Here is a 19,052-nt window from a genome sequence, read left to right on the forward strand (position 1 = left end):
AATTATTTAGAATGTGTTCAAGCTTTAATCAATAGCAGCATGTGCTTGGAATAGTGATTTTCGGAAGGTAATCAGCAGCTGGACTGGAACTTATTTTGAATGAAATCCTGCTCTCTGTTACACGTTAGTACTCTGGGAATCAGTACCACTGCTAATTTCACAAAAATAAGAAATTAAAGAAACTGAGTATTGAATGATAACCTAGAGTTCTGTCTGTAGATCCAGAAGCCAGGAAAGATCACAGAATGATTGTAAGGGACCTCTGGAGGTCATCTGGTGCAACTCCTAGAGTAGGTTGCCTAGGAGCACATAGATCTCCAAGGATGGAGACCCCACAAACTCCCTGGTCAACCTGAGCCAGTGCTCGCTCACCCTCACAGTGAAAAGGTGTTTTCTGATATTCAGAAGGAACTTCCCATGTTTCGGTCTGTGCCCATTGCCTCTGGTCCTGTCACTGGGCACCAGGATCTGCTGCACTGTGCATGCTGCTGACCTGCCCTTGAATCTTCTTTAATCTAATCCATGGTTCCTTTTGAAGAACATCCATTCCTGATTTAAACATTACAAGGAAACACAGTCCACCAGACTTTTGGCAATTCTAAGCATAAATGATCATACCTGGTAAATTATGTATTTTTCTGGTAGCTTGATAGGCCTTCTATTGTCCTGCCACTGCTCTCCTTGTAGGCACTTAAGAAATTGTGCTCAGGTCTCTGTAGCACATTGAATGAAACAGGCTGAGCTCTGTGGTGCTCTCACCATCAGGTGAGTTTCAGTCTTTCGGATACTCTCACAGCTCTTTAAATCCTTCAGAGTGCAGCACTGTTCCCTGTGAATGGTAGCTGCAGTGCTCTGGCTGCAGGTGAGCAGATGAAACTGTCAAATACTGTCGCAGAACCCTTACAGCTGCCTGTGAAAGAAGCACATTAAAGCTTTTAGTCACGTGAATAAGCTCATACAAAATGAGTGCAGATCTTCATTACAGCGCATGTCCCGTGGCTGCAAACGCAAGCCAAGCTGGCCATTTTGCACTGTCAGCCATGCTGTCACGGCTCCTGACACGTGTATCTGCTGCCATGCTTTGGCAGGACCCCTTGCTGGTGCGCTTGGACTGTATAGTGAAATCTTCCTGGAGATTGGTTTGTTGTGAACTGTGAGCTCACAACTCTTTCCTGACGCCCACACAGAACGATTTTAGCTTTCCCATTAGATCGTCTGACTCTTGCCTCATTTATTTCAGCTAGCCAATCTGAATTTTTTCTAATTACAAACTAAGCTGAAATCAAAGAGCATGATCTCTTTAAGAAATAACATGCATTGATCAGAAAAGCAATAGGCAGGAGGGAAAACACCAAGTCCCCCATTTTAGTTGGCGATGTCTCAGCACAAGGCCAGGTAGGCAAGAAGGGAGGTGGCCTAGCCTGTCCAGAGAGGCTGCTCCTAGGGACACCAGTAATCAGGCTTAGAAGTCAAGCTAGGAGAGGTGCCAGTTTAGGAAGATTTCAGGCCCTATCTGTACTGGAGATAGTTTCTGTGGGGCTGGCTCATGATACAAAGACAAAAGCAGCCCCTGAGAACTGTAAACAGACTTTCAACAATGCACGCTGTTGCTTTCTGTTATACCTTTGTTGCATTTTTCAAGCCTACACTTCTACGCAACTATTGCTTTATCTTAAAGCTTGATCAAAGCTGATCATGAGTAATCCAACACACATTGTGCATACTATTCCTGAGGGGAACAAATGGATCATGCAAGGACACACTAGCAAACTTTTGGAGAACGTCAGTACCGCATGTGCTGTGGGATTTTCAGGAACCTGACAGCAGTCTGCCTGCTGACCTGGTAGGCAAACTGGACAGAGGAGCAACTTGCTAAAGTAGGATTAGTCTGTATCTTTCCAGGAAGCAGTAAGCAAATGGCAATACTATCCAAGACTTGAGTCATGGGAAGTTTCTTTTGTATTACTTGTACCTATTGTTATCTGCTGCCCATTCAGCATCAGAGAGATGGTGATGGTTTGCTGAGAGGATACCCATCAAGGAGAAAGTACTCATGGAAACAGTGGTTGAGCATCAAATTAGGGACAGGTTACTGCTGGAAGGAACACCAAATTCTTAGAACATTATTGTTTTTCTGTACAATGGTACCTGACCTGCAAAGAACCTGCAAACTCTGCATTTTTTGTTGTGTGTGTGTTAAAGGTTTTTAATCTGTTTTCCTTGCTGTAGGTAAAATCTGCTTTTGGGTCTTGTGCTTCCAAAAGGATTTATGGGGTTTTGATACTTTAAAACAATTTTGCATTAAAATGGGTTTGCTTTTTCACAAGCATCTTTACAATAATCACACTACATAGAAAATTAAACCTTATTAAACCAAGTAGCATCTCAAGAACAAAAACTTTATTGGGACATCCCTGGAGGCACCATCTCCCAGTAGCAAGAGAAGTCAACAGGAGCTTTGTGCCAGAGCATTAGCAGATGGATGTTTGCTCCTATTAACTAGTTTGGCTGCCTCACTACAGTTCCTGCTTCATGAAATGATCTTTCAAGAACAGAAACTACCATGAAAAAGTGTTACTGACAGCTACAGACTGATTTACGTTGTCAATATGCTGAAAACTACAAATGAAAGGATAGTAAAGTCTATAGACTTCAGTGAAAAGGATTTTATCTGTATTAGTGCCACTGGTTTATAGTTCCTGAAGACCTGAGATAGTGTTGATGAAAGAGGATTGTTGTAAATGCCTCACATTTCTCATCAAACCTGTCTTCTATTGAATCCAAAAAATGCTGGTCATGGCACTAACAACTCTCCCATATAAAACTAGCCAATCAAGCTGTAGCCCAGAGCTGCTTTTACAGGAGGGGCCTAACAAAATGAGATGGGGATTTAAAATGAACACTTAATACACTAAGCATCATCTCTGGCTGAATGGTACTGAAACACTTTATTCATGTTTATTGTCCAGTACGTGACCAGTGGAGGCCTGTTAGCGCTGAATAGGACTGAATACATAGGACTGAATTGCTTAAACATGTAAATAGACACTAGGAAAATGGAAATCACAGTGGAACCTAGAGGAAAATAATGTCCTTTTATCGCTTATGTTACTGCATCCTATTAGTGGAAAATCCGTAAACAGCATGTAAGCTCTGCAGCATTACTACTTAGCTATTAACAGCAGAGGGTCAACCATGGAAAAGTAAGCAATTACATGCCACATACACTTATGCGATCACATCTCCAAAAAGGGAAAATAAATGTTTGCACTTATGCTAGATTTGAGAAGGACATGCCTTTTAAAAAAATTTGTATCGTTAACCTTCAGCAAGATTGTAGATTGCTTGCCTGTCACCATGAGCAGAAAGTCACAGGATCAGTGGTAGATGACTGGGATGGATGACTTCTGTATACAAACATTTAAAAATGCTTTTACAATGAAACAGAAATTATATAACTAGTTTTAAACAAGCAATATAGTGCTTTTGATAGTTTTTTTTTAAAAAAACACCCCATTTTACAGTTTTTAGCTTCTTCCCAACTTGCCTATTACTACCATTTCCTAAATGGCAGTTGTAGCCAATACCTAGATTCAGGTCAACACACAATTTATAAACTGGAATGGAAGCTGTTCCCTGTATCCCTGACCATGGCAATAATCCCAGCTCTGACTGAGGAGCTCTCCACACTGGGAAAGCATATACCTCTTTCTCTCAGTGTCTTCAGGGTACGATTCCTTCAGCAGATGTGTTAAAAGAGGAGAAAAGAGACTACAGCAGTTTTAAATGGAATTTAGGATGTGGGTGGTTTTGCTGTTTCATGTATAACCATGTGATGCACATGAGGATGTGGAACATCCCACTAACTCAACGTTGGGAAGGAAGAAAAGTTAATACTAAAACAGATCCTTTCAGTAATTTCAAAAATGAGCCCATTACACTGAAGAGTTGCAGCTGAGTTTTTAGCACTGCTCCAAAAATCTCAACTGGGAAATAGCATTTACTTTTTGTTGTTTTAGGCAGCCACCTAATGGTGAGGAACAACCTTTTAAGTTCAGCCCAATGGCTGTCCTCCCTTTAGAGCTGCTGCATATTCAGTAACTCAACAGAGTTCGAATTACCCAGGACTAGCATCAGCTAACCCAGGTTCCTGCAAGAAGCAAACCTTTCCTTCCCCTTCCCAGAGCACCTTCTGAACAACTCTTGTTCCAGCTCCACCGCACTAACAGGCTAACACATTGAGCTGCTCTACTTTTGCATCTCTGGTATACTTCTAGCATTGGGACTATTTTTTTTTTTTTTTTTTTTTTTTTTATTTTTTTACAGAATTGAACTGCATGACCTGGATCAGCACTAACAGGCCTAGCTCACCAACTGCTTAGGACATCTTTATCCTAGAGCCTCATTCTTGTAGATTACTGAAGCTTACTAATTACTACTTGTTTTACCTACCACAGTTCATAGAGCAATCTAAACAGAACAAATGCAGGTTTGTTGCAGATTCTTCCCTCTTTCTTTTGATATGGATCAACACAGTCAGTGCTCCTTCACTCAGCCCAGGCTTTCTCCCATTACCAGTAAAGAATATTTCCTGTAAATTACTTCCCTAATAGACAGATTCTAATTCTCTCTTTCCTCCCCCTGGGGATTTTTTTATTTCTTTCTTGTGAACCTTTGGGGAAAAAAAAAATAATAAAAAAAAATCAGTGCTTTTGATTTGACTATCTTCTCTCATTAAACAAGAAATAGATTTGTTAATCTTATTCAAATGCCAGTAAGCCTACCACACTCACTCCCCAGGACACACTCACGGAAAAACAAAATTAAATTTCTGACCATCCTCCATAGTGAGCTATCCCAGGCAAACAAGTAGAAAACGTTAATATAAAACGCTCAGTGAAAATGCAACCAGCAATATCGCAAAGTACACAATTTTAATCTGCGCCATTTTAATCAGTTTTGACTCACTTGTTTCTTAAGCAGAGGACAAGGGTATCTGCAGTTTAGTTATCCGAGAGCTTACAGAGCCTGCTTCCAGCACTACTTTTCCTGAAGCAACGATCTTTCATTGTCTGTCGATAGTGCTTTGTGGTCTTTCTGTATGAACTAATCTACCTGTATTAAGCCATACCCTGTGGACAACCTGTATTTCTGGAATCCATTTCTCCAGTTGTTCATTCTGCATTTGCTTATCTGCATCTGGTGGTACCTCACAGATCATGCCTTCAAGAAAACTCTCCCTAAATTTAGGATAGCCTGTTTATGAGTCATTACATCTTCATGCAAATTCCACATTTCAGCCAGCATTATTTATTAGCTCATTTTTTCATGGATGTAGAATTTCTGCTATGTAACAATCCAATTTTCCTGTGTTTGACATATTTTGACATGTATGTTTTTTATTTTCTTCTCAGCAATGAAATAAAGAACCCCCAGTTGGCAGCCACATCCTTAACCTTAATTTTTCAAAGAAAATGGCAACTAATCACTAGGTAAGACTGCTGATCTGGAACTCAGTGGCACGTCCTGCACGTTGTACTTCCTTCCTTCCTTCCAGAAAAGGTCCTCTCCAGTGTAACTTTCCTTTCTTCAGCTGTGTGGTCACACCATGAACAGCAGCAACTGTTCCTTCTGTTCTCAAGGGAGGAGGTAAGAGGAAGAAATGCATCTCATTTTCCAGTGCAACAGAAGGGCTGTAAGGAAATGAAAGGAACTACAAGTCATTCATTTTTAAACAGATATCACAAGGCTTCAGTGTTAGGTCTTAATCTGGGCCTTTAACCACTGAGAAAGGCAAGTAGTAGCGATGGCCTAGAACCAATGACCTCTTCCCACACTTCTTTGATCAAGCATTAGCATGATCTACTTTATCAGCAAGGACCAGGTTTTTTGACTGAAACCAAGATGACACATTTAATTTATCCATCACTCTTCTCCCATATGTTCAAGTCTTCTGTAGGCTGTTCCCTATCAATTAAAGAGGCACTGGACTAGCAGCCCTCTCTTACAAAAGGTCACAGCAATTGCGTATTCTTACCCTGACTGGACGCCATGTGAAAAAAACACTTCAGTCTTTCTGGTCTAAGTTTTTTTGAGATAAGGCAGGCCAATGATGTAAACAATTAGATACTATCCCCTAACTGCTTAGTAGTTGAAATCAGACTCATAAAACAGCTCTTACGAAATAATAGCTCTATGAAAGAGCAATCTTGTTTCTATCAGGACATGCAAGCCCAATCAGAAGGATGTGATGCTCTTTATTGAAAAATTTCAACTTTTCTGTGGCGGGCAGGACACACATACATAAAAATCACATTTCCATTTGTGATTCTAAACACGGAACTTTGAAAAAAAATCTTACCAGTAACTGTCTTCCCACTTGTATATTACCCTTCTAGCAAACTGGACAGTTTGTACAAAAATATCAAGAAAAACATTATTTTCTACTATTTTAGTGTAATCGTGGGTTGAAGTCTTGCCAACTGCCACCATATAACCCTTAATTCCTCTCTAAATTTTAAGAATAGCTACCACCAAAAGATCAAATCCTTTCCATAAAAGCAAGAATGATTACAGAACCTTTAATTAAAAAAAACAACAACACACTTTTTTGTCAACATGTAATGCCCTGGGTTTATTTTGTGAGAGTTCTGTCACAATTTTTTCCAGGTGGGATTAAAAACCTTAAGGATAATGTATGCCATTGGAGTGGGCATTCAGACTTCGGTACTGACAAAGCACTAATAGTAGTCTGTTAAGTACCATTCTCTTCACAGAAGAGAGGTCAATTATTTCCAAAGGAAGGCACCCGATAGTTGTGGTTCTGGCCTTGCAGCCTTCTGGAGAATCTTAAAAGGAAAAAAGCTGGCTGTTTTAGAAACTGGAATGATGATACACGTACAGCAATTACTGCATTCTTCTCCCTTATATCCTTTTTCTTAAGAACAAGTAAAGAATGAAGTCTTAAAAACACTTATACAATAAAAAAATACAATGTCTTCAAAAAGGGCAAGACAACATAAAAACTCCAGTTGTAAGGACTCCATTTGCATACTAACACTTTTTGGTGTGCAAGGAAATGGGACTAACGAGGGGAGCAGCAACATAACCTTAGTGCTTTAAGTACCAGAAACCGCCCACATGCCTGTGGACAAGCTAGGATGGGAGAATTCAGACTTCATTATTAGCTTGTTACTTGTCTTACAATACTCAAACAGGAAGATCCCCATTAAACAGTACATTCCCCATTTTTAAACTGATGCCTTTTTAAAAAATTCTGTATGTATGTCACCATTTTTCACATGATACACAGAAAACTCAGGGACCCAGAGGGGAACCAAGTTATGTTATACCATTTACAAAATACCAAGGAGTCCACAGCTACCTAACACATTTACTACAGCACAGGAACCAATGAAGGTACAGTGTACAAAAAACTGTAAACACGGCACAATAAATAGATAAAACAGCAGGTTCCGCACCATGCACAGGATGTGATGACACTTTTTCATCTCTATACAATCTCACATCTCACACTCTTACTTTGTTGCAGTTTGTTTCCCTCCCTCCCCCCACCCCAAGTGCAAAGCATCACAAATGAACAGTTCTGTATTCAAGTAACATATATACAAGGGTATTACAAATATGCAGTACTGTACAGATAATTGCTGTATTGTTAATTTACAGATGTTGATTCTCTCCTATTAACAGTAAGAAAAGAAAAACCAAAGCATGAGAGATGTGCATTGCTGTCAAGTCCCCACAGCTGCCATGGAAACGCAATGTGCGGCATTCCATCATCCCTTGCATTCAAAATGCTACTGATGCATAGCACCTAAACAAGTTCCCAAGGCTGCAGTTTCACTCCTACAGAAACTACGTCACCTCCATTGCTACTGTATTGTCCGCTATATTGTTCAGTGCTGGCTTCTCCGTTTCATGGTTTTCCCTGTTGAAATAATAATAAGAGAATTAACAGGACTGGAAAAGATAGCAAAAACTATCCCACAGACAACTGCTCCTCAGTAATGGAGAGCTGTTAAGATGTAGCAAAAGCCTTAAATGGAAAAGCAAAAAGACCTAGACGTGAAATAACACTCATCTTACGCTTCCATATTTATTGTGTGCTTAACTCCCAGCAATGACTACTCTGAATGCTTGCCATGCTGCAAAACCTCCCCATAAACCACCACGTCATACATAGGAAGCAAAAAAGGGCGTTCTAAGCATCAAAATTCGTGATGATTTGTGAAAAATATGCAATAAAAGAAGTGGCTGATTAACTCACTAGTTACAAAATCTGGAGTTACCTAAGGAAACACTGAACTGACTTCCTATTTTTATTTATCTTCCAGCCAAATATCTTTAAACTAATGAAGACAACAGAATTTAAAATAGTAATTTAGAAATTAACATGGTTATTCTATCTAAAGAATGTAACAAATACCCTTCTCAGATTTTGAGATACACAAAATATAATCCATCCTCTGAAGTCTGCAGTGTTCAAATTACAGAAACATCTTTGAACTCAGCTGGACCAGCTCTACCCTCCATTCATTCCTTCATTCCTGGCACACTTTTAAGGAGACACACACATTTAATTTTGAATAGTCCAGCCTTCACACAGAATGTAAGAGCCAAAAAATGTACTCAACAGTGGAGAATTTTTATACACCATAGTATTAAGAGATCATAAATTTCACTTCTGAGCTAACATTTACCTTTGATCTGGTTGCTAGCAGAACATCCTGGAAAACTATCAGTGTAAAAGTCTGTCTGTTGTATTCCTCCCCAAGTATCCCTTTTTGACCACCATTACACACAATGTTAATTTAAGCCAGCCTGATCCAATACAACTGCTTCTTATTTGCCATAAAGCTATTTATTAAGCAAAATAAAGACTGGAAAACAAGAAGATATAAAAAAACCTACCTTGGTACTGCATCCACAGAGGATGAAGCTGGAACCTTGGGCACCTGACAATTCGTTGCTGCAGCCAGCTTTAAGGCAGATGATGGAACAGCACTTAAAGTCCTAGGTATATGTCGTGCATTGAGTGTGGTAATAGAGTTTACAGTGGCAACTGATGAGGGTACAGTTAATCGAATGTTGTTCCCAATCAGAACCTGAGTTGTTGCAGAATTGGCAGCAGTTACTTGGTGACTCAGTGCACTGTGGGAACTTGAAGTCTGCGTTATATTTGAAGGCTGTAACAAGGCTGAACCTGCTGTTGATGATGAACTTGTATGGACAAGTGCTGTAGGTGTAGTACTACTGAGGTGTAAGCCCTTGTACACTCCTGCAAAAGAAAATCAAAACAGTAAGCTCATTTTTCAGAAAATACTCAACTCCAGACAGACATATCTCCACTGTAAAAATCAAGACACAGCAAAATTCTGTCAAACAGCTGCATACCTGAGGCTTGAAGAATGCCATTCACCCCAATTCCAAGCACCACATCATCCTTCATTTTGAATCCCATCAGTTGATCTGATGTAACCAAAGCTGAAGCAGCAAATTGAGCACTAACAGAATCCAGTGTCTTGGAAACAAAACCCTACAAAGAACAACGGTGGCAAATATACATGAGTGAAGCTTCCAGAAGTCAGTACTCTTCCCATTTTAAAGCTATACACAGACTAGTACAATGTAAATGTAAATCAGAACATACATGTAAATCAGAACGGTGGCCCACTCATTCTCCCAGAACAAATTGTCAGCATTTTGTACAACTAGTTAAAATCTGAACTGTGGTTTGGGCTTTTTTCTCCATGCACTTTTAGATCCATTATATCAACGGAGAAGAAAATCCCCATAATTATTTACAATACAAAGAAACTTATTTCCAAAGTTCTACGGAACAACATTGTTTCACAGGTCAACTTGTTTTCATGAAATTCCAAACCCAATTCAGAGACTCAGAGGTTCAGATTGCAAACAAGTTTTGAGCCTTTTATGTGTCCATCACCACTGTAATCACTACATTTATGAATATTAGACAGCTGTATGGGAGACTCAGCAGTATGAGACCTCCGTTCCACAGCTGTATGGGAGGACATATTTCGGAATTAGTTTTAGTTATTAGCTAAAAATCCTGCTCTAAAAATCCCCCACTATCAAGAGGATAATGACATCGCTGGAGATTTCTGCAATTTGTATTTCTAAGGCTTTGAAAACTTCATTAATTGACTGACCCATCTTTTTTTGTTAAGAGGGAGCAGAGGCAATGCCTGCCACACTCACCTGCAGTGTCCCTTCTAAACACTTTACAGAATGGCTATGATGTAGATTCAGGCGAAAGCCACTTTCCTGTTGGTTAGTTTCAAGGTTCTATGGCAACAGTTGACAATTAGAGATGAACCCTGGTGGGAAACAATGAGGGATAAATCATAGCACAGACAAATCCCTCACCTGTGATGTGTTGGCAGAGGAATTACTATTTGCTTGCTGTTGATGAATTTGTGCAAGCTGCTGTTTCTGCATTAGTGCCAGTTGCTGTTGATGTTGCTGGTATTGTTCGGCTGTAAATGCTGAACAAAATATAAAACGAGAAAATACTACATCAAAATATGTAGGTGCTGTGTATATAAACACATGTATTTTATAATCCTACAAAAAAAACCAAAACAAAACAAAAAACCCACAGCAAATTCCTAAGAGCCTTAATGCACCTTTATAGCAAAAAGGCTATCATCCTCCTAGAAATTTTTGTTCAAATTAAGCCATCCCTTTTTAAGCTTTTTTTTTAGTATATAGGTTCTAATTGCTCTGCTGCAATTAGCTCAAGACACCAAAAAGGGAGTCAAAACCAACAAAACCTCTTAATAACAGATTAAAAAGAAACTGCAGGTAGGGATGGCGGCATCACTGTTTCCACTTTGTAAAACTACAGTATCTGCATTATTAGTAAAGGAGGTTTATATGCAAAACTTGGTAACTGAATGCCGTCAGCCCTCACAGATAGTATTTTGAAGGTAGCAAGTACCTACAATTAAGGTTTGTTGATTTTAGTTGAAAACATTAAATTGGGCATGCTTACAAATGTGCAGGCTACCATAATACAGTATTTTTGTGGGTTTTAATCACACATGTACAAGCAACTCCATCAATACAGAATTTGCTAGAACTACATCCTTCTCCAAAATCTCTGAAAGGTGACTCAGTACTCAGTGCATCACAAGTCAACTAGAATCTTCTCCAGCTAGTCCACAAGTATAAAACTGATAAAACACAGCATTATTAGTACAGATTCACAAAGGGATGCCCCATGGCTCAGGGGTGGGGAGTCATCAGTTCATTGATTAATGTCATAAAATGTTAAGATTAATTTTTTTTTTTTAATTTACATTTTCAAGATGAAAGGAACTCTCAATTTTCAATTTAAAACTAAATCAAGGCTGGAATGTGAATCCCCTTGCAAATTCAGTCTAGGATACACCTTTCAGACTTCTTCACTTTTGTCTTCAGATTGTACAGATGCTTCCAAATAAGTGCTGTAAACAGTACTCATACTTCTAGAATGCAGTGGAAGTCACACTTCTGGGGAGGTTCACTACTATTTGGCAACAAATCACCACCACACTTGTATCCTGTTCACAAATTTCAATTCTTAATTTTATCTTTTTAAAAATCTACTCCTTCAGGCTTGCTTGCCTAGAGGAAATCTTTCTATCAAAACTATAACCATCTCCTGCTTCTGAATATAACAGGATTCTGCTGAGCAATCGTACCTTATGTATAAATTTGATTAACAAGTCAACACAAATGGCTAACCAAACACTGCCAAGCATGCATTTTTCCAGTGTATTTGTGATATATGTATTTTTATGAAAAATATTGTTCCAAATCCTTCTGTTATGTACTTGAAATAGCACTGAGTTATTACCAGCACTTTGCTATCTGAGCAACTGAAACTATAAATTTTTATTCAGCTGTTATATTCAGGTTACTTTTTTTGTTGTTTAAGTAATATTCTTCAGCAAGTAGGGATGTAGCATTGGTGTATATTGCCATGACACATTACTTCCCAACACTCTCACAGTTAAATCTCATTTCACCTTGCTTCATTTATTCAATGTTTTAAACTTATTTCTAGGGAAACAGCTTAGCAGTAACATCATTCACAAATACCTTTAATTAAAAAAACCCAACTAGAATTCATAGACCAAATATTCAGGACTTGGCTGTTTAAATTTAAATTATACTTCATATAAAAGCCCTTTAGGTTTTTTTGAACTGTTACCAAACACAGTAGTTAGAGCAAGAAAGTTTTAGCACACAAAGATTAGCATGTAGAAAGGTGAGCAGCAGTAGCAGAGGGAGCAAAATGAGGTACTGTTCTGGTACTGATATTTTGTTTATATTGATCAGTTAGTAATGACTTACTAATTAAATGTTTTTTTAAAAGCCCCAGAATGTAGAATTGGTATGGTTTAGCCAACATAGTGTCAGTAATACTGAAGGGTTCTGTGTATTAGTAAGGTATCTTATTCTACAATATGACACTAAATATATTACTTAGGAATAGGTTGCATAAGTGATGTAAATAAAGACAACTTGCAGACTGAGGAAAATGGACCAAAAAAAGGTATGTTATACCACCATCTTTGACTCAGTTAAGTTTAAAACTTCCACCATCATAACCATCTCACTTCTGTCCATCTAAGTAAAATTTATTAATAGTTTCAGTTTTCAAGTGTTAAGTACATTTTAGATTTTAACTATAAAATAGTAGTAGTAAGCACAACCACCTACACTGGTTTAACCAACTGCAAAATATTGTTTTCTTCTGGAAAAATGGTAAATAAAGTTTACTGAAACAAGCTATGCTTGTTTAGGATAGCTATTATTTCGGATAGTCTTTAAGTGCTCCCCCTTCTTTCTGGAAGTGACATTGAGAACTGTTTTCAAACTCTGCATTCTTTTTAAGCAGTCTGACCCTTACAGCTGTAAGCTTTCACCACTATGAAAAGTTACACAGCTGTCAAAGTAAACAAGTGACAGAAACCCCACTATGACCAGCACCCTCATTCATATTCAAACTGCTTCTCTTAGTTCTGCTATCTAAACACACTTACAGGTAACACCTTGAAAATGCAATGGAAATGGCTATTTACCCACCATATCTGAAATACACTCAAGAACAATTTATTTCATGTTTTTCAAATTAGGTTAAAACATTCAGCAACATTTCTGCTGCTTCCCTTAAAGGTAAAAGCCTACCAGACATTTCAAAAGTCTCTTTACAACACTATCAATAGATTTACCATGAGATTGTGAATTAGTCAGTTGCATGGAGTTTAGAACACAACACTGCCCACAACGGACTACTGCAAGCCACAGCCTCCTAAAATAATCTTATTGATATTCCTTTTCCACTCCCAGCATATCCAGAAATGCTCATGTACCAGAAGAGGTTATAGATTGTAATTACATAAGCTAGCTCTTCCCCCTCCACACTGAAGCAGCACTACATTGAAGGTTTTATTGAAAGCATTACTACTACTGTAAACTACCTATATCAGAATTAATCATTATTTCTTTTGAAGACTGGCAAACTAGAACAGCATACTTTATTCCTCTTCTGTTAAAAGCCACCATGTGCTTTGTTCACTAACACTGTCACTAGGTTTCTTCCCTTCCTGCTCCCAGAATATAGTCTATCTTACACTTCAATTGAAAAAATAAGCTTATTGATTGTGAAAGCTATCAACTGTCACTTCTGAAAACCATCATTCCCATGCATAAAAAAAAATGTTTTAATAGTACTTCCACCTATTTAACCTTACATGTTCATTTTCTGTGGCACACGGCTGTAACTAGAATCAGGGAAGGCTTTTGGGGGAAATCACACATATGCTCAACACAGTGAGATCACAGCTGTGCTGTCTGTGCCTCTGTATCTGCCTGCACACTCCTAAACTTCTCAAAGAGCTAGTCTAAGGCCAACTGCCTTTTTTAAAAAAGCAATTCAACTGCATGGCAGACAGTAAAAATGTAGTCACTTATTAATGTGTTAATTACATGGCTTGCAGACCATTTTTTTTTTTTTGCCTGCAAAGCTAGCATAGATGCAATAGCACAGGTGTCCAACTTAGTATCTGTTAACATCATTTTCTCTATAAAAAGTTACAGTGTCCCTAAGAACTTTCTTTCAGTAACTTTATTACCTGTTCTAATTTTTATTCTAAAATAAGAGAAAGTGCACAGCTGAAAATCTTTCATCTGTGTCAAAGAAAAACGTAGAAGACGCTGGTCTTTATCTGCCTGGAAAAAAACAGCAGGCAAGAGGCAAGCCCAGACCCTTTCTTTACACTTAATTCATCAACCATGTCTCTGCTAACTCAGAAAAGCATAGCTACACATATTCCTGGTATTACCAGAAACCTTCAAGGCTTTAAATAAGTTAGTAAAGCATCAGACAACTGAACAACAGCTTCAAGTTAAAACACAGGGACAAAACATAACATTCAATGGTTAAAGACAACAGGTGATATTTTAAATCACATTCTTGCTTCAGCAGCGCTAGACATGAGTGCAGTATTTATAGACTCTTCTCAAAGTGTGCTAGGGCCACAGTGGTCATGGTTTCATCATACCATAATGACTATTTAATACTATAGAATTTACTGAATTGGACAGTGACAAAACATCCAATTTCATTCACTACACAGAATCCAGTGAGGGGTGGAGGTAAGAATCTCTCAACCACTGCTACTGATAACTACAAATAAGAACATTATTATTTCAGAATATCTCAACTGTCTTTCATAGCTATCAACTCTACCTTTCTCCAAGACTTCTATATACTTTCCAAGACCCTTTCAGTAATTTATGCAAGTCACCTGACTCCTTCAGTTAACCTAACCTTAAATGTTATGAACCTTAAATGTTACGAACCTTTAAGGCACAACCCTACCTGAAGTTATCCACATTTCAAGATGGTTGTCTGAAGATGGGTTGCTCAAGCTCTACTGAGATACTAGGCTACGTAAATGCTTCTTACTTGTTTGTTTGCAGCATACTAGTTTGAATCGGAACAATTAAAACTCAGTATGCTTCCAAATCAAGTTATAACATTTCAGTTGAGACAACCTTCAGGATTTTAAGTCAGTATATCGTGTTCTGCTGTTATCCTCTTCATTTAACAGCTTGGGACAATGCACACACCTCTTCAGCAACTGTGTCAGTGCTATACTTTTGGCAGCAAGTAAATGTTTTCTGGCTTACAGACTACAGAAAGGAATGGAAGGTAGAAGAAAAAGCTTCAAGGAGTTCGTAGCTATGAATACAAGGGAAGAACACTGTACATTACTGAGACTGACTGACAGGATGAATGCTTAGCATCTCCTTAGTGACAGCCACAAATCTTGTGCAATAACACAACTTCTTAACACCACACTACACTATGTTTCCCTACAATCATTTACATGGCTAAAATGATATGTAATTATTGCAAAGATTGCAAACATAGTATCTTTCAATTGGGTGATTCTGTTTACGTATCTACCAAATTTTGTGGGATGCTGATACTCAGTAGTGATGCTGTCAATGGACTTCTCAAAGATCCATACTTCTAGCAGTTTTATACTGCAATATAAAACTATTTTTACACTTCTAACTAGTTTTACCACAGCACGTAACGTGTCATAGCCTTACAGTGCTGTAGCTTACATTTAGCTTCTCTGAAAATGCAAGTCCTTCCCAGAAGTGGCCGAACCAGTGAGGACAGAGGGAGCTGTGGAATCTGTATGAACAGATTGGTCTTTGTATGGTAAACAGCCACAGACTCCCCTCCTGACTACTGCTGTGAGTTTTTCTGTGAGGTGACTCACCAGCTATTGCTCTGCTTCCCTGAAACAGGAGAATACAGACTTACAAAAAAATCGACCACAAGAACCAGTTTCCTAAAAATCAGGAAGCATACCCTGGAAAACAGAATATGCATGTGTAAACTCTTGGTCCCTCTGCTAGCATTCCTTTTGATTTCCTGAATGGAAGATGCTCACTCTATTTGCCTGGGAAACTGAGCAAGCTTTGTAGAGTAAACACAATGACCTATCCAGGTAAGCATATTTTTACTTAAATAAAGTTTAAAAAATTTAATACTGAGAGACTCAAACAGCTTAATTAAGCCTTTCAGCAAATGCTTCAAGTCCTGTTAAACATAAAATAACTAGATATTTAAATTAGAGCAACTTAAAAAAAAACCCAGTTGCTTCATAACAAGTTAAGTATCTGTTCTCATGAGCAGAAATATTATTTCAATAGGAAAACTGAAGCATTAGGATTACACTGGGTTCAAAGAACCTCTCTAAAAATCCACTGAAAGTACTGGATTCCCTGATCCTTCCAGCTAAGGTGATGGCCATTTTGATGAGGTAGGGAAGAAAGATCACCTAACTAAAGCTCCCAACTGAGAAACCCCATAAGCTACAGAATTCCTAAAGACTGGAAAGATGATATATCATGTTAGAATGTTTTCTTATGGGAAAATACATGAGAGCGTCACATCCCTGCTATATAAGAGAATAATTAGTGGTTACTAATGCCAAAGTGCATGCAAAAGCAAACATCATTCACAGTACTAAGAAATCCAGAACATCACATTTTTTTAATCTCTATTTTATGAGAGATGTTATCTGGCTTACATTGCCTGGTTAAAGATTTTCTACTGTATAGCAAGTTCTCACCAGTGAATTCAGAAGATTGGAGAGACTTAGAGCCATCAGTGTGATTTAGTATTTGATGCACCAGGCCCAAAGATGTTTCACTTTCTGAAAAGAAGTTCAAGATTGATTTTACTTAAACATGTCATTATTAGACACTATGAGAACATGAATCATTATGCCCTTGATTATTACTACAACAGCCTTCTTGATTATTACTGTAACAGCCTTATATTTCAGCCCAACAGAACTTAAGTTTGAAATTCCTAACATCAGAATTCTGGACTTAGAAATTATAAACTAGATATAAGATCTATATACACACTCCCTACTTGGTAGTAGAAGAAAAACAGACAGAAATTAATTAATAAGGATTTTTACTAGCCATTGAATGAAAGCTAGAAATGCTTTCTATACATTTATATTTGACCATCATTCTTAATATGAGTTTTCAGTGAAATGTCACAGGCCAGTTGGGTTACACACAATTCACTCTGCAGTTATAAACATGACCATTCTTGCAGGGGCTGCAAAATGTAACAGTTTACAGAAGTCCAAAGATTCAGCACTTTGAGTATTACTCTAACTGGATTGAAGCTGAATGAGAAGATCTAATGTAACTTCAAAGTCTCCAGAAGTGCCCCCCATCTCAAGTCACATTTCCCAGACTAAAGAGACCATTCCTTTTAAGATTTCCTCTTCCAACTAAGCCTAGGGTGGGCTATAAACATCTGGTACTCCCAAGTCCATTGCTTCTTCGACTAGGATCTCAACATCCTCAGCTGCAGACAGGTCAAGACTGTTAAGTTCCAATGACAAGTGAAAAAGGCCATTACAAGTGTCAGTATTTTTCATGACCAAGTTTATCCTGCAATGTGAAAATAAGCATTTGGAAAAGGAAAAACAGTAAAACAGACAGCAGTATTGAGGCTATTTCAGATAAAAGGGTTAAAGATCTAAACACAGCCAGTGAGGGCATGAAAGCAATAAAATAGGACAAGTCCTTCCACTCTGATGCAAGGAACTGCCACAAGGACTGAGGAACTTCCTCCTGCTTCTTTCCAGGAAAGGGATGCCTTAGACAGGTGTCAGGTATCTTTAACGAGAAGAGGAAAAAATAGTACAGATCCAACCACCAACATTACAAATTTGGAGATGGAAACACATATTTGGGTAATGGAAGCATAGTTCACCATGCTCCAAGCGTGCGAATTTGCTTTTAAAAAAGCAGATTAAGAGATGCAAAAAAAGCATCTAAATTCACAGGGGAAAAAGTTGTTTTTATGGAATACCCATAGAAAAGGTTACTGAACAGCAAAGCGCAACTTGTAGCACATCATCTCAATCTCCAGTTTAAAAGAAAATGCAAGGTAAGCTACTCTGGAATTTTAAACTATATTCTGGATGCCTGCAGTTTTCCATATACAGTAAGGTCTACAATTGAAAACATCATAACTCTAAGAGTTTTGAGTAAGGCTTCTGCTAAAATACTTAAGCCTCTTCTCAAAGAAAGAATTACAAATTTAGTAAGTAGACTCTAGTTAACTGCTAGCCTCTTTAATTTTGATAGCCTGCAGAGACTTTCTTTTCAAAGTGACCCAGCCACTGGATGAAGGCAGAAAAGAACAGAATACAAGATGGTTGCCTGGCCCTACTGTGAAGCCTGGAAACCAGTGTTCAAATCTTTCATTAGTGACTGGTATCTCTGGTCTGCCTCCTAAACACAAGGCTGCAACAGAATTATAGATGTAGTGCAGTTTTAAATGTCTCAAACTTCTGATTACTAGATGGAAGCATCCAAAAATACGAATGTGACATTAACAGCAAGTCTCCAGCAGAAAGCACAGTCTCTCTATAATGTGATGCAGTTCAAAGACTACCATTTACCAGGCAGAACTAGATCAATCAATTAGTCTAACAAGACTAAATTCCTGGGACAAATACTTCAGATGAATATTCATGTCTATGGTATACTCCAAACTTAAGACACAAGCTCCATCTCTGAAGATTATGATTCAGAAACTTGATGAGATTGTCAGAAATACAGGGTTCTTTTCTGAAGTAATTTTGTTGTATTTTGTCCAGTGAAGAGCTTCCCCACTGAACAAGTTATGCCTCCGTAAGAATCACGCTTTTACACTCCTGCCTGCTTTTTAGTGATGTCTTGCATAAGATATGCCTTAAGATCTTCGAATCAGCTCTTTTTGCAAGAGGGCAAAGGCTGCTTTTTTCATAATTCTTCAGTGAGATGAAAGGAATCATCCTCTTCAAAAAGTGATGCTACTTTTCTTGGCCACTTGATCCCGCTGCCAAAGTCCATCCTTCAGCACATGACAAGTCCACTACAAGCCCCATTTTCAAGGAACTTTTAAGGGATTTTTTTTA

At 38.2% G+C, this 19,052-nt stretch overlaps 1 protein-coding gene across 3 annotated transcripts in view; it reads right to left on the reverse strand.

The window, feature by feature from the left end:
* Nucleotides 1-7,150: 7,150 nt before the first annotated feature.
* The window catches only part of EPC1 (enhancer of polycomb homolog 1), a 22,538-nt gene continuing 10,636 nt past the window's right edge, over nucleotides 7,151-19,052 (reverse strand). Inside the window, exons 10-14 of one of the 3 annotated variants that reach the window (XM_026842275.1) lie at nucleotides 10,411-10,529; nucleotides 10,243-10,329; nucleotides 9,415-9,556; nucleotides 8,932-9,298; nucleotides 7,151-7,948 (exon numbers count right to left, since the gene is read on the reverse strand). In XM_026842275.1, the coding sequence (XP_026698076.1) occupies nucleotides 7,876-7,948; nucleotides 8,932-9,298; nucleotides 9,415-9,556; nucleotides 10,243-10,329; nucleotides 10,411-10,529 (788 nt within the window). In that variant the 3' untranslated portion in view covers nucleotides 7,151-7,875. Of the gene's footprint in view, nucleotides 7,949-8,931; nucleotides 9,299-9,414; nucleotides 9,557-10,242; nucleotides 10,330-10,410; nucleotides 10,530-16,691; nucleotides 16,776-19,052 lie in introns of all 3 variants that reach the window. The other 2 variants (XM_026842273.1, XM_026842274.1) reach the window with 2 other exon arrangements.

This window comes from Athene cunicularia, assembly GCF_003259725.1.
Source record: "Athene cunicularia isolate RWA chromosome 2 unlocalized genomic scaffold, athCun1 chr2_part1, whole genome shotgun sequence".
In the NCBI taxonomy this organism is placed as follows: Eukaryota; Metazoa; Chordata; class Aves; order Strigiformes; family Strigidae; genus Athene; species Athene cunicularia.